Source organism: Bos grunniens, chromosome 4 (genome assembly GCF_055505025.1).
Source record: "Bos grunniens cultivar Pamir isolate PY7600 chromosome 4, Bosgru_T2T1.0, whole genome shotgun sequence".
In the NCBI taxonomy this organism is placed as follows: Eukaryota; Metazoa; Chordata; class Mammalia; order Artiodactyla; family Bovidae; genus Bos; species Bos grunniens.
Window position 1 is genome coordinate 110,304,157 of NC_141168.1, and position 15,006 is coordinate 110,319,162.

Below are 15,006 nucleotides of genomic sequence, written 5' to 3' on the forward strand. Positions count from 1 at the left end.
CTTTACATCTTCTGTGCTCTGCAAATGTTTTCGTTCCCTCCTTCCCTAACCTGCTTCTTTACCCCCCAGATGGGATACAAGTGAAAGCTTTTAGGAGAAGAGATCACAAAATAACACAAGATCCCACAATAATCCATCTGCTATTCAACAGTTCTTCTTGTCAGAGCATACTTCCTTCCTTCTAACCAGAATTCCTAATGGTGCACTCTAAGTCCTCTGCACTGTGGCCTTCTCCTTTTTTGTTTGCAGTTTTAATCTTGCTAAACGAACGGCATGAAACATCCTAATCTCTGGGAGCATGTTTTCTTTAGTTCTTGCCTTTAATAGCGAAAGCACATTAGTGGGAACTCTGGAGTCCTCTGGAGACCTTACGTTTATTGCCGGTTGCCCCGACTAGTTAGCTAGCATGCATCTCTGTGAACCTTCTAGATGAAGGTGTGTGCTTACGAACTTCGGGGAGAGTGGTTTTTTCAGAATGGGCTGTACCTTGATAGTTCCTTCCAGCTCAGAAACTGCACACCCTTCCCATTTAAGGAAAGGAGAGCCCACAGATTTTAAGATGTTGAAGAATGTTTGAGCCTAAACTTAGGTCCTCAAACTGTGCATCCATTTCCGTCACTTGCACTGACCAAATAACCTACAAGTGTTCACATGATAGTTTTACATGCAGCCCGTATTAAGGATGAACATAGTCACCAAGGAGGAAGAGGCGTGGACTTAAAGAGACATGCAGCTGTTTTCATCATAAAAAGTCAGTTTGTAAATTTACTTCCAGGTCTGAGTGGTGATGAGGCTTCCCAAAGCATATAGATTTTCTTAAGTGTTAAAACAACCTTTAAAAGGAAACGATGAGCTCTACAGCCTGCCATATCCTGTGTGCAGAATAATTTTCGTTTCTACTTATCTGTGAAGGTTGAAGGAATGTCTACAAATATTTGCTTGGTTTCTATGGTGAAGGCAGAGAGAGATCAAGTGTGTGATTGTTCAGTGTCAAAATCAAAACTACACTATACTGTACTTCTAAAAAGAGAGTGCGTTTGTTGCTTGAAACATAATAAGACATTTAGCGAGTAGTAACTATTTTAAGTTTCACAAGTTCAGGATGAAATTTAAACAATACGGCCTGAAGGAAAACATGGGCCCTTCAGGCATGTTAAAACTTCATTTTCCAAAAATAAAATGGTCCTCACACTTTATTAAAAAGTCATCTGTTGATTAGAGATAATGTTGGTGGACTCTAAGGATGCCTTGTTGTGGGCATGGGGACATGACCACAGTAATTCTTTTTTTTTTTTTTTTTAAATAAGTTTATTTATTTATTTTTGACTGTGCTGGGTCTTTGCTTTATGCAGGCTTTCTCTGGTTGTGGCAGGCAGGGCCACTCTCTGGCTGTGGTGCTCGGCGTCTCTTACTGCAGAGCACGGGCTCCTCTAGGGTGCTCGGGCTTCAGTAGCTGCAGCTTGTAGACTCAGCAGTTGCTGTTTGTGGGCTCTGGAGCACAGGCTCAACAGTTGCGGCCCACGGGCTAAGTTGCTTCTCCGCATGTGGGATCTCCCCGGATCAGGGATCAAACCTGCGTCTCCTGCATTGGCAGGAGGATTGTTTGCTAGTGGGCCACCAGGAAAGCCCTATAAATTTCTACTATATTAGAAACCCCTTCGTCTGCCCTAGGTATCCCTACTAACCCTGGAACCCTGCATTCATTCTGCTGTCTTCTGGCTGCCCTTGCATTTTTGAAACATACATTTTTTTTTTTGGTACTTCCTTAGGTTTTTAGTTTATTATTCTTTATGCTTTAAATATACAGTACATACTATTTTTCATATTTGAAAAGTCAAATAGGAAAAAAACATTTTTTCCCCAAAAAAAATGAGTGAATGAAAGAAAGAGAGTAGTTGTCTTAGCATTCCTGTTGGTGTGGGGGTAGGTTGAAGGGGGAAATACATTTAAATCAGAAGCACCAGACAAGTGGAACATACATTTAAAAAAAAAAAACAAAACCTCATATGCACAATGCTTTGTCAGCTCCTGAGGATGAAAAGTCCACTTAGGAACAGCCTCTACCCTCAGATGGTAAAGAATTCGCCTGCAGTATGGGAGACCTGGGTTCGATCCCTGGGTTGGGAAGATCCCCTGGAGGAGGGCATGGCCACCCACTCCTGTATTCTTGCCTGGAGAATCCGCACGGACAGGAAGCCTGGTCGGCTACAGTCCCTGGGGTCGCAGAGTCTGACATGACTGAGTGACTAAACACAGCACAGGCAGTGAGTACATGGTGAATGGAATACAGTGTGATAAGCGCTGCATTTCCATGTAACTGGGCAGGATCAGGCAGGGCAAGACTCACAGGAATTAAGAGTGGAGTCATGAGAGAGAGAACTTTCCAGAGAAAGGATTTCAATCTATGAGAAGGCCACGAGGCACGCATGACATAGCACGTATGTTTGTACAACCATAAAGCCTCTGAACGGGTGGAGGACGCTTTCCCATGAAGGAGGAGCAGGCGATAAAGCCAGAGAGAGGGTGGGAGCCAGATCATGAGTTGAACTTGAACTTGACCCTGAAAGCTCTCAAGAACGGTGGAAGGATTTTAAGGAGGAATGGAGTGAGCACAGCTGTAGATACAGAAGAAGAGCCAGAGTGGGAGAAAATCTAGTGAAAGAAGACCCCTGAGGAAGCTGCTGTGACCTGTAGCAGTTAATGGGGGGACTGTCAGGGTCTGGTGACTTGATTGAGAATGGGGTTGTGTGGGAAGGAACCTGGGCAGCTGGTGACTTGACTTGCAGAGAGAGGGAATCTAAGAGGAAAGACAGTGTGTGCATTTTGGAATTGAAGTACCTATGGGAGTACCAGGGCTTCCCAGGTGGCGCTAGGGGTAAAGAACCCACCTGCCAATGCAGGAGACTTAAGGGAGGCCGGTTTGATCCCTGGGTTGCGAAGATCCCCTGGAGCGGGCCACAGCAACCCACTCCAGTATTCTTGCCTGGAGAATCCCACGGACAGAGGAGCTTGGCAAGCTACAGTCCATGGGGTCGCAAAGAGTTGGACACGGCTGAAGTGACTTAACATGGGAGCACCAAGTGGTGATGTCCAGGAGACAGCTGGACGTGCACATCAGAATTCTGGATACCATGTGGACTTGAGGGTCATCCATTATGATGCTTCCCAGGAGTTGTGCAGCACATTAGGAAAGCAGTTGCTCAAGAATATCCTTGTTGTTGCTCAGTCGTGTCTGACTGTGATCCCGTGGACTGCAGCACGCCAAGTTTCCCTGTCCAGAAAACAATTGTTTAAGGGACTGATTGGGAAAGAGGTGGCCAAGGGGTTACTGGAAAGTCCCTGGGACCCCACCCCAAGTTCTCCTTCAGCCAGCTAATTTGACTTGCTGCTCTTCTGGTTGTGACCCACCCTGTCTAGGATAACAGGGTAGCTCTCCTAGAGTGCACACTCAATGATAAACTGAAGTTCACTTGCACCTTTAAAGACTTGATGTCTAGAATAATACCTTTATAAAGTAAATTTGCTTAGACATGAGCAAAATGGGAGAAAGGCATAAGGCTTAGAAAGAGATGGTCAGTGCCCAGGAAATGGCACCCTACTCCAGTACTCTAGTCTAGAAAATCCCATGGACAGAGGAGCATGGTAGGGTACAGACTATGGGGTCGAAAAGAGTCGGACACGACTGAGCAACTTCACTTTCACTGATATCATGAAAGGTCAGAGCCCAGATCCTTGAACTCCCCTTCATTCATCCTTCAGTGGGTCACTGTCCCCCTCGGACACAGGACACAGGTCTCTATCTACAGAGTGCCTCTTCTCCAAAGAGTCCCTTCACCTTGGGCTCAGCTCTTTGCCCTGTGCCATTGTGCTTTGAGTTTTCGGACACATTCTCAGAATCAAATGAGGTTCAGCCCACCTCCCTCCACAGATACAGTTCCTTTTTTAAAAATACACGGTTAGTGGGGCTTCCCCATGGTTACGACTGCATGTATCTGATGCAGGGGGGCGGGGGGGTGGGGGATGGAATGCAGGTTTGATCCCTGATCAGGTAACTAAGATCCCACATGCTGCATGATGCAGCCAAAAAAATTTTTTTTAATTTAATAAATAAAAATGCAGAATTACTCAGAGGTCCTCAGTTATTTTAGACATTGTTGGCCCTGTATTCTCCAGGGTAGAGGACTGCCTCTCTCTACCATCAGCGCTGACCCCAGGAGTTAGTTGCCTGTGGTTCTTTCATGTGTCCAGTCATCAGATAGTAAGTGAGCACCTTCCATGCATTGACACTCTGTGTACACTGTGGCCGATGAATGGAATGACTCTAATGGAAAATAGGAGCTATGACGGTGCAATGCAAACTCAGGGGAGAGCAACCACCCCCAGCTAAGAGATCAGGAAAGGCTTCCTGGAGGAAGTGATCTGTGAACATTCAGACCAGCAGAGACTCAAGGAAAGAATATGCCACAGAGAGAACCACAGAAGCAGTGACCAGGTAGTTGGAAGCCAGTACATCTACACGGGAGCCAGAGGTGGTCCCCACTGGCTGGTCCCCAGTGAGTCTGGACAGCTGGGGTTCTGGAAAGATAGGCAGCCTTCCTGCGGGTAGCAGATGCACAGCAGAGGCCATGATTGTCGTTGGCTCAACTCCCAAAATCTGAAGACATTTTTGTGTAGACTTCGGCCATTTTTTTGTCATACACCAGAACATCTTTTTCTGGCCCTTAGGTTATAAATGTGTCTAGTTGAGATGATTCTGTTATTATTATTTGTTGAAAGTACTTTGTATGTTAACTTTTATTGGCATTGTCCTCTTTTAATGCTTTCCATTTAATTGGCCTTATAATGACAAGACTGGGCCAGAAAGAATTAAAATTCTGATGGTTTATAGTCTCTTAATTGTATGATTTTAAAGAACTGAATTTTGAGACCCTTTAGGAAAAGTCAGTGAAATTACCACTAATTTTGATGTTCACTTTGCAAAAGCATGGATGTCTTCTGGAGGGAAGAAACAGACATACTAGAGAGTTGTATGGGCTTCTCTGGAGACTCAGTGGTAAAGAACGCACCTGCCAGTGCAGGAGACATGGGTTCAGTCCCTTTGTTGGGAAAATTCCCTGGAGAAGGGCATGGCAGCCCACTTCAGTATTCTTGCTTGGAGAATTCCATGGACAGAGGAGCCTGATGGGCTACAGTCCATGGGGTCACAAAGAGTCGGACCCGACTTAGCGACTAAACAACAACTTCACAACAGAAGGTTTTATACTGGTGTGAAGAAAATAAACGGCTTAGAGAACAACTTAGAAAGCCTTCACTTGGACAGTATAAAAATCCTGAGTTATTCTAAGGATTTTATCCTTATTTCTCAGAAATCGCTACAGAAGTTTACATTTGAGACTTACTGAAATTGGCCCCAGAAGAATCACCACACTGTTCCCCCTGACAAGTACTTACTAAAGCAAAGAGCAGGCAAGGATGTATTGGTTCTATACAGTATATGGATTTTTTAAGTCATTACCATTGCTACATCATTTAAGACCTCTTAGAATGCTAACAGAGGTCCCTGTACAAGTCATCCAGTCTAAATGTCCTCTATGACGGATAAGAAAGCTGAGAAAAAGTCAGCACCCACCGTAGTTTCTTCATCAGCAAACTGGATGCATTAGTCAGGTCCCAGCAGGAAATAGATGGCAGACCCAAAATAAGACAATTCAAGGAAGGTTTGTTTACAGAGAGAAGATTGACAAAGAAGTGGGTTTAGGGGAAGCCCAGCGGATGGTATGAACTTGAGTCTCACTTGCATCAAGCTGTTACCATTCATTCCCAGGCTTGAAGGGTGATGGGGAGCAGTTAACTGGAGTTGGGTGGAGTGGGCTGCCTGGGAAGGACATTGACTTTGTGGTGACAGCCCTGCCAGCTCTGGACCACCTTGCTGGGAGGAAATCAAGGGGTTAAAAACTCAGCTTCACTGTTCTCCTTCTCTCTGAACTCCTGCCTTGGCTTCCCATTGGCCAAACCCAATAAGAAGCTGAAGGCAAATGATCGACACAGGTCCACCTCCCAAGAATGGGGCCCCCGTGCAGAGAGGCAAAGGGAAGCTGGCCCAGCACGATGTACTTACTGTGCTTCAGTGCTCTTTAAGCACGTAGCCATAGATTAAGGATGACTCAGAGAATATCTGCTAAGGTTTTCGGGATCTTGGTGAAAGGGTACATGAATTAAAGACTGCAAAATCTAATATTAAGTAAGAATGCTTTACTCTGACATGTATTTTGAGTCAGAGTTGGCCTTGGCTCTACTTTATCTTATACTGTACTGAACTATTTCACAAAATTGTGAATAGAGATCAAAGCAGTTTAAACAGATACATCCACTTGTGTAAATATCCTTGAACTCCCCTTGTCTTTGGCTCCCCCTCCTATTGCCAAATCCATCCAGCACCTCTAGAGGCTGTTAATACATGTAGTGATTGTAATAAACATCATATTTGCTTGGGTTCCAGCTGGCTGCAACCACCAAACTCTGTCCATAGTTCCTATTGTTATCTTTGCTTAGTAGACAACGTCATTGTTACCCTTAGAAGCCACCTTTGTCTTAGATTTCTAAATGTTGATCTTTATACATTGTACTGATTGTTTACACAGCATGTCTTTTAACTGTAGAATTATTAAACTGAGAGAATATGTGGGTAGAAATTAATTGATTATATTGTTGAAAGTTTTCTATGTTACTTCATGCATTAAAACCTTGAACAAAACGGATTTTTTTATGTTTTGTTCATTCTTTATAAAACTTTCTGTTAAAAATTAGTAAATCTGCTTTCCTGTGACTTAAACTGGTTTTAAGTGAGGCAGTCTTCCATCAGAAATTTTTAGAGGTACAGAACTGTAGTAGTTCCTTAGGAAACAGAATTTATACTTTAATGTCAGGGAAATTTGTTACAATTTGTTCTCAGAAGCTTGGAAGTTATGTATTTGAAATCCTATGAAATTACAGAAGTTGTCATCATTTCAGATATTTTAAAATTACAGTGACTTAAAGTGAGGATTGGGAGCAGGCACTGGCAACCCACGCCAGTACTCTTGCCTGGAAACTCCCATGGACAGAGGAGCCTGGTGGGCTGCAGTCCATGGGGTCGCTAGGAATCAGACACAACTGAGCGACTTCACTTTCACTTTTCACCTTCATGCATTGGAGAAGGAAATGGCAACCCACTCCAGTGTTCTTGCCTGGAGAATCCCAGGGACGGGGGAGCCTGGTGGGCTGCCGTCTATGGGGTTGCACAGAGTCGGACATGACTGACATGACTTAGCAGCAGCAGTGAGGATTGAAGGACTATGGGTCAGAAAATGGAATGGCCACATGTATTTGCAAATTAAAACTAAGGAAGCTTACTTGATACATGAGCTAATGTTACATAAATAGGGAATAATCGTTAGATTTATATCTATTGCAAAAGCCAGTCATTTATTATTTTAAATGTAAGTTCTGAATAGCATCAGAGAAGGCGATGGCACCCCACTCCGGTACTCTTGCCTGGAAAATCCCATGATGGAGGAGCCTGGTGGGCTGCAGTCCATGGGGTCGCGAAGAGTTGGACGTGACTGAGCGACTTCCCTTTCACTTTTCACTTTCATGCATTGGAGAAGGAAATGGCAACTCACTCCAGTGTTCTTGACTGGAGAAGCCCAGGGACGGGGGAGCCTGGTGGGCTGCCATCTATGGAGTCACACAGAGTCGGACACAACTGAAGTGGCTTAGCAGTAGCTGGACAGCATTAGGGTTATTTTCCTGGAGAATCAACTAGAAATGTATAGTTCATACTTTTTGACATTCATGCATTTGAATTTTATAAGGATTAACCAAAAAGATATCTCTTTAGATAAATGTTGATGGTTCAAAAAGACTATAAACATAAACCCAGTGAATGAATCTAATTCCTCTCACCTTGTTACAATGATTTAAACATAGCCCAATTAAAAATCTCTAAGACATAATAGAGAGTTTTTTAAATCTTAACTTTCACTGAAGTTATCAAATGGGAATTTGGTGAATACATTTGTACCATGCAGAGCACTGTTGTGGTTTCAAACCAAAAATGAAGCCTTTTTCTTTAACCTTTTTTTAGAGGAAATCACTTAACCCCAAAGGATAGCTGCATTTTTGAGATTTTTTTTTAAGTTCATGTTAAAATATTTCAAAGAAAATTTAAAATCCTTTTCTTTCAGTTCTTTAATTGCAACCTGTATGTTTGCCTGCTGATGTGTGGGTGTTTGGAGTGCTGAAAGAAGGGGGCTGGGTTGGATGCTGAGGAGGAAGTATGGGGTTGAAATCAGTGCCCAGGAGAATCCCACGTGGCAGCTCCCTGACTCTGGCTAAATTACCCAGCCTCTCTGATTGTTTTCTCAGCTATAAAATGTGCTTACCAACAGCAGCTGACTGGCCTTGTGCTTCTGAGACTGCCATCCAGCCGCTCCTCTCTCTCCCACTTTCCGCCTCCCGCACTGCCACGTCTCCATGACAGCTGTCCTCTTAAAGCTAGGTGTCTGTGTATAGAATCCTGGCAGGCATTTTTGTATGCATAAGTGACTATTTACACCCACACATAATCTTTAATAAAAATGGAAAAAAATTTTGCGCTGCTTCAAGACTTACCTGTTCACTTAACAGTGTATCATGAATATCTTTTCATGTGAACAGGAATGGGCACGATGACAGCTAACTCATCTTTCTTGATGACTGAATAATATTCTCCTATTGGGAATTATTGTGGAGTAAACATCCTTGCAAATACCTCTTTGTATACTAGTGTGAGTATTTCTATAGGATAAATTCCCACAGATGGAACTCTGGTTCAGAGACATAGGTAGATAGATACTGTCTTATTTATATATTTATAGATACTGTCAGATTGTCCTTTAAAGAGGTTGTGCGAGTTTGCCATTTAAAACATACAGGGTTCCTTCCTTCCTTCCTTCCATACCATGGCCAGCTCTATAATAGTGGTATTCTGTCCTTTCTGCCCATCAGGCAAAAACGATGCTCTCTGATTGTATTACTTTATTGTATATTGTTGTATTATCTTATTGTGTTAGCCTTCCTTCCTCTCTCTCCTTGCTCCCTTTTCTTTCATTCTTTTTCCTTTCTTTCTTTTCTTTCTTTCAATGAGATTGAGTATCTTTTCTAGTTTTTTCTTTTGAATTTTTTCATATTTTTTATCCATTTTTCTTTTGTATTGTCTTATTGATATAATTTGTTTTAGATGTTCTCTCCCAGGTTGTCATTCACCCTTTGCATTTATTTACAGTGTTTGCTGAAGAGGATTTCAGTTTTAAATAGCTGGATCTGTGAATCTTTTCATTTCAGGCTTCTAGATTACCCATCATGCTGAGAAAGGCCTCCACATCCCAAGATCCTCTTCCGTTTTCTTCTAAAACATTTTTCTAGCTCTGTTTCTTTCTTCTTATACATGGTATAAAGTAGGGATCAAACTTATTTTTCTTCCAAATGAATGGCCAGTTGTCTTGCTTTCACCTATTGAAGTGTATTCTCTCTCTCTCTCTCTCTAAAATGAAACTCAGCCTATCAGAATATCTTATAAAATATCTTGTAAATATCACCTTATAAATATCTCATTCTCTTTCTGAACTTTATTCATTTTTTAATCTGTTAGCACCTACTGTTTTATTTGCTGTACCTGCTTCCCTAGTGGCTCAGACGGTAAAGAATCCACCTGTAATGCGGGAGACCTGGCTTCGATCCCTGGGTTGGGAAGATTCCCCTGGAGAAGGGACTGGAAACCCACGCCAGTATTCTGGCCTAGAGAATTCCATGGAGTGTATAGTCCATGGGGTTGCAAAGAGTCGGACCCAACTGAGCGACTTTCATTTCACTTCAGAGTGTATTTTGGTGACAAAGAACAAATCCCCCTCATCCTAATTTCTCAAACTGTTTTCAGCTCTTCTTAAGTGTTATTCCGCCAGAGGCACCTAACTATCAAAGTTAAGTTACTCCCCCACATCATTGGATTGTCTTACATTTTTGTGTTAAATGCAGGAACGATAATTATCTTTATGATATGGCTTTTTCCCATCTTAGTCATAGTCTGTCTCACCATTTATTTAGTTTTTATTTTATATTCTTCAATAACAGTGTGTCATTTTTTTAATACAGATCTTGCTTTTTTCAATTCCTCGGTGTTTCACATTTTTTTGTTACTGTGTGAATGCGGTCCTTTTCCATTATGTTTTGTAGCTGACTTAGAAGCACTTGTGTGTTTGTTTTGTGCTTTATGTCTACTGTCACCCAAATTTTTATTATCTGAATAATATTTTGTTGTAATTAATTTCACATATTAAAACATAAAGCCAGTGTGTATAAGGCAGAAACCCTTAGAAGGACAAGGAGATTCTGGGGGAAGGAAAGCACAGACTCAATTATCTTTCAGTTTGACACAGTATAGAAGAATATAAGTAAGGATCTGTGTGAGGCGAACTAATTAATAAAGAACTTTACACTTAAAAGAGAGTACTCTTCTTATATCCTATGAAACAAAAGCCAGTAAAATGCATAGTCATAAAGGGTAGACATTCCACAGGTTGCATTCTCTGGCTGTGATGTAATAGCACTAGCAATTAAATAATCCAGCAATTAAAAGTTAACCATAAATATCTGATAATATGGAAATTTTAAAACTCTTTTCTAAATAATTCTTCATGCTGGTTTATTCTTAAAGAGAAAATTAAAGATAAATTGTGTATTATTTAAAGCTGAACAAAAATGAGGAAGGTTTATTTAATAATATATAACTAAATGTTCTATCATTAATCAAAAGTGAAAATAAATTATCCAAGTTTCAACTCAGAAATAAATTTTAGGAAGCAATTAGGAGGGAGGATTTAAAAAGATAAAAGTAGAAGTCAATAAATTAGAAAACAGTAAGGCCTCCCAAAATGAGAAGACATTTTGAAGTCAGTTTTTTAATAATGTAGCTAAACTGTCAATAACCCTGACTGATATAAAGAGGAAAAAAATTAGATTTCCTTTCTCAGAAAACCAAAAAAATAAATGAGATGAAAATAATTGCAAGAAATATTGTATAAATTTAAGCCAATATATTTTAAAATCTAGACTAAGGATTTTCATAGGGAAATTCCTTATCGTTACCAAAATTAACTCAAAACAACATTGAGACCTGAACAGACTAATTACCAAGAAGAAAGTCATGAGACTGTTAAAAACATACTGCTTGGAAAGATCCAGATCCAGGTGGTTTTACAAGTGCGTCCTATCAAGGAACTGATTACTCGTATGCTGTTTATAATATTCCAGAATATAGAAAAGGATGGACAGTTTGCATATATCCCTAACAGCAAACATGAAAAATTACACACAAAACAGAAAACTGTAGATTAGTCTCATTCATCAGTGTAAGTTAGTGCCCTAAGTAAATAGTAGCAAATAGAATCCAAGTCAAATAAAAGAATAATAAACCATGACTAGGAATGATTTATTCCAAGAAGAGAAGGGTGGTACAATATTGGGAAATCTATTAACCTAGCATTAATAGAATAAAAGAGAATGGCCAAATGGTTATTATTAATAGACTTTTTTTTTTTTTTGGCCTCCCAGCATGTGAGATCTTAGTTCTATGACCAGGGTTTGAACCTGCACCCCCTACATTGGAAGTGTGGCATCTTAACCACTGTACCACCAGGGAAGTTAGACATTTTTTAAAGCTTTTGATAAAAATGCATTACCCATTTTGTGTGGTAACTAAATTTTAAAAGGAAACAAAAGGAACTTCTTAAATGTATCAATATTTTTCTTATTATTTTAGCTGTCTAAACATTTATTTGATGATCATAATAAGTATCACTGGTTAAAGTACCAGAAGTGAAGATAGTTATACTAAAATGTTTTAGAATGGGTGATCAGTCAGAAATCACAGCCTCTTTAAACAGCATTAAATAATGCTGTATTCAGATTAAACTTTTCATCTCATGCGTTTGACTCTATTTCAAACTGAAGTGAGAAGATAAATCTGTAATCTCACAATATCTGTGTATATCTGTAAACCACTGGAGTTTAAGGTCCGTTTGCCCCTGCAACTTGGTTCACAGTGTGTTAGAGAAACAAGGAAGTGTTCCTCCAGCTAGAAATATTAGTAATACAGAAATAAATTACGTAACTAGACACTGGAGCCCAGAATCACTTTTCTTAACAAAAGTAGCAAGTACCTTCTCTTCGGGGATTGAATTTTTCCCACTTATCTTCTTATTATCACTTATCACTTATTATTAAGGAATGATTGCCTTAAAATCATCAATTTGGTATTTGTTGAAACACAGTTGCGACATGCTCAGTACTATGATGGGCAATTATAGACATAATGATGGGCGAAAGCAGATCCATGGCCCCAGTAATGACCCATATTATGAACTACATTATGTGCTAAGTCGCTTCAGTTGTGTCCCACTCTGCGAGAACTCCATTACAAGATATGATTTTTCGGTGGCAGTGGGTCCGGAAAGGTGATGATATCAAAGCTGAACTTTGTAGGAGAAGCAGAATTTCAACCTGTGGAGGAGAAAGTAGAGTTTGTCAGACTAGAACAGTGTCATCAAAAACCATGGAGGCAGGAGCTGGAAGATACGTTTGTATAATTGAGTGCTGCTCAAACCTGGCCAAGGGTTAGGGTTACCTAATGAAGTTTAACCAAAAGAAAAAAAAAAAGGAGGAGGAAGAGAAAAAAAAAAAGAAGAAGAACTGCAGGGCCCCCACCCATGGATATCTAAGTAAGTTAGGGGCAGGATAAGGCCCAGACACATGTGTTTTTCTAGACGCCCCAATCCTGGTGCACAGTCAGGGTTGAAAGCCAGTGATGTGGTCTCACGTGTGACTAGGCCATGTGTTTCATTATCAGTCAGAATCCTGTGAGTTGGTGGGACTCAGGTGGGCAGGTTTCTGCTCCATGTCATGCTGCCAGGAGCCACAGTCATCTGTTGGGGTGACTGGTCAGGCTGCAGTGTCCAAGATGGCTCACTCACATGGTCTTTCAGCCGAGAGCTCAGATGAGGCTGTCGGCTGGGACATTTCTGTGGGCTGCTCATTGCACAGCAGCTGGTTTCCAAAAGGAAGCATCTTCAGAGCAAACATTCAGAAAGGCTCAGGTAATCCTATAACCTAGCTTGCTGCTAAGTCACTTCAGTCGTGTCGGACTCTGTGCAACCCCAGAGATGGCAGCCCACCAGGCTCCCCCGTCCCTGGGATTCTCCAGGCAAGAACACTGGAGTGGGTTGCCATTTCCTTCTCCAATGCGTGAAAGTGAAAAGTGAAAGTGAAGTCGCTCAGTCGTGTCTGACTCTTCGAGACCCCGTGGACTGCAGCCTACCAGGCCGCTCCATCCATGGGATTTTCCAGGCAAGAGTACTGGGAGTGGGGTGCCACTGCCTTCTCTGAGCTTAGGTAGTCTCAGATGTCACTTCCACCATATTCTGTTGGTCAAGCAAGTCACTAAGGGCACCTCAGATAGAAGGGAAGGTGAATTAAACTCCAGTCTTTAATGAGAGGAGTGTGTATATAAGGAAAGAAGGCAATTGATGGCAATCATTTTTTTTTCCCCAAAAAATTTCTACTGCAGTCCTGATGCATTAAGTTCTATAGCATCAACGCAGATAAACAGAACTTCAGGAAATCTAGATAGACATCAGTGAAAGTGCAATTAGGTAAAACAGAGTAATGATAGAAGGAATCTGAATAATGTAAAATGCTATGTAATAGATGCGGTATTGAATTCCTTACCTGACAAGAAAGAATGTATCTTCGATTCAGACATCCATAGAATTTCTGCTAAAAAGAAGCACTCAAACCCCCATTTGCTCTTATAAATCTAGAACCTGAGTGATATGATTTCCTCGCCTTTCAATGTTGCAGAAATAGTTGGTTGTGCTTGGTTTATCTGTTATCACACTGCTCAGTTTAAAGCAGGGCTCTTCCCACGCAGGAGTCCCTCCCTTTGGACGGCGTTCTCCACGCGGTGTAAGCAGTTGGGTTGCACGTTCTCCCTCAGGTTCTTCATGTTTTGTTTTCTGACAAGAGTGGCATTGAAGGGGGCTTTGTTTTGATTCCCCACAGTCTCGTGATAAGAGTAGTTTTGACTTGTCCTGGGTGCTCTGCAGGCTTCAGGGTCACCATCCAACAGCCCCTGGAGTCATCTTCTAATTTCCCCAAATGGCTGAACTGGGAATTGAGCTGAACACATTGCCATCACCTGTTTTCCACGTATTGTTTTTTTTTTTTTAAGCCCCTTAAGAAAGAAACCATAGTTTTAAGGTAAGGATTTGTTCATTTGCTTGTTTTTTAAAGTCCTTGCTTTTGCTTTCTGAAATTCAGTTATTTTGCCATCCTAGTAAGACACCCAGAGTCTGAGGTGGGAACCCAGGTTGTGGGGATGATGTAATTTCCTGACCTGTCAGCCATGAGCCCACGTTACTTACTGCTCCAATCTCAGTGTCCCCGTAAGATTTTAGGAGCTCTTTCCACACCGAGTCTCGGCATGAAACCGCTCAGAATGAGGCGTGAAGCAGACGGCCGTCGCCCGCAGTAACGCTCGGATCCGCTTGTCCTTGCAGGTCGTCACGCTGTGGTACCGAGCTCCGGAAGTCCTGCTTCAGTCCAGCTACGCCACCCCTGTGGATCTCTGGAGCGTTGGCTGCATCTTTGCAGAGATGTTTCGTAGAAAGTAAGAAATACTTTTTGTTTCTCTCTGTCTCCCTTGGAAAGAAATGTTTGGGGTCTTGGATAATTTAAGTAGCAGTCTAGTATCTCTCTTTCAAGTGGGATCATGGTATCCACATCCATATGCCTCCGGCTCTCACTTCCAAGTCTGTCCAGAAACTGCCTTCGCAGTCCTTGCAGGGTCACAGGGTGTCGTTGTCGCTTCTGGCTCTTGGAAGCTCTGTTTGGAAAAGAACACTCCACTGTTCTTAACAATTTATTGTTTCTCTT

At 41.7% G+C, this 15,006-nt stretch overlaps 1 protein-coding gene across 6 annotated transcripts in view; it reads left to right on the top strand.

The window, feature by feature from the left end:
• Positions 1-15,006, top strand: part of CDK6 (cyclin dependent kinase 6) — a 251,474-nt gene that overhangs the window by 166,437 nt on the left and 70,031 nt on the right. For all 6 annotated transcript variants that reach the window (XM_086397894.1, XM_086397898.1, XM_086397895.1 and 3 more), the window contains exon 5: positions 14,631-14,740. In XM_086397894.1, the coding sequence (XP_086254020.1) occupies positions 14,631-14,740 (110 nt within the window). The remainder of the gene's footprint in view (positions 1-14,630; positions 14,741-15,006) is intronic.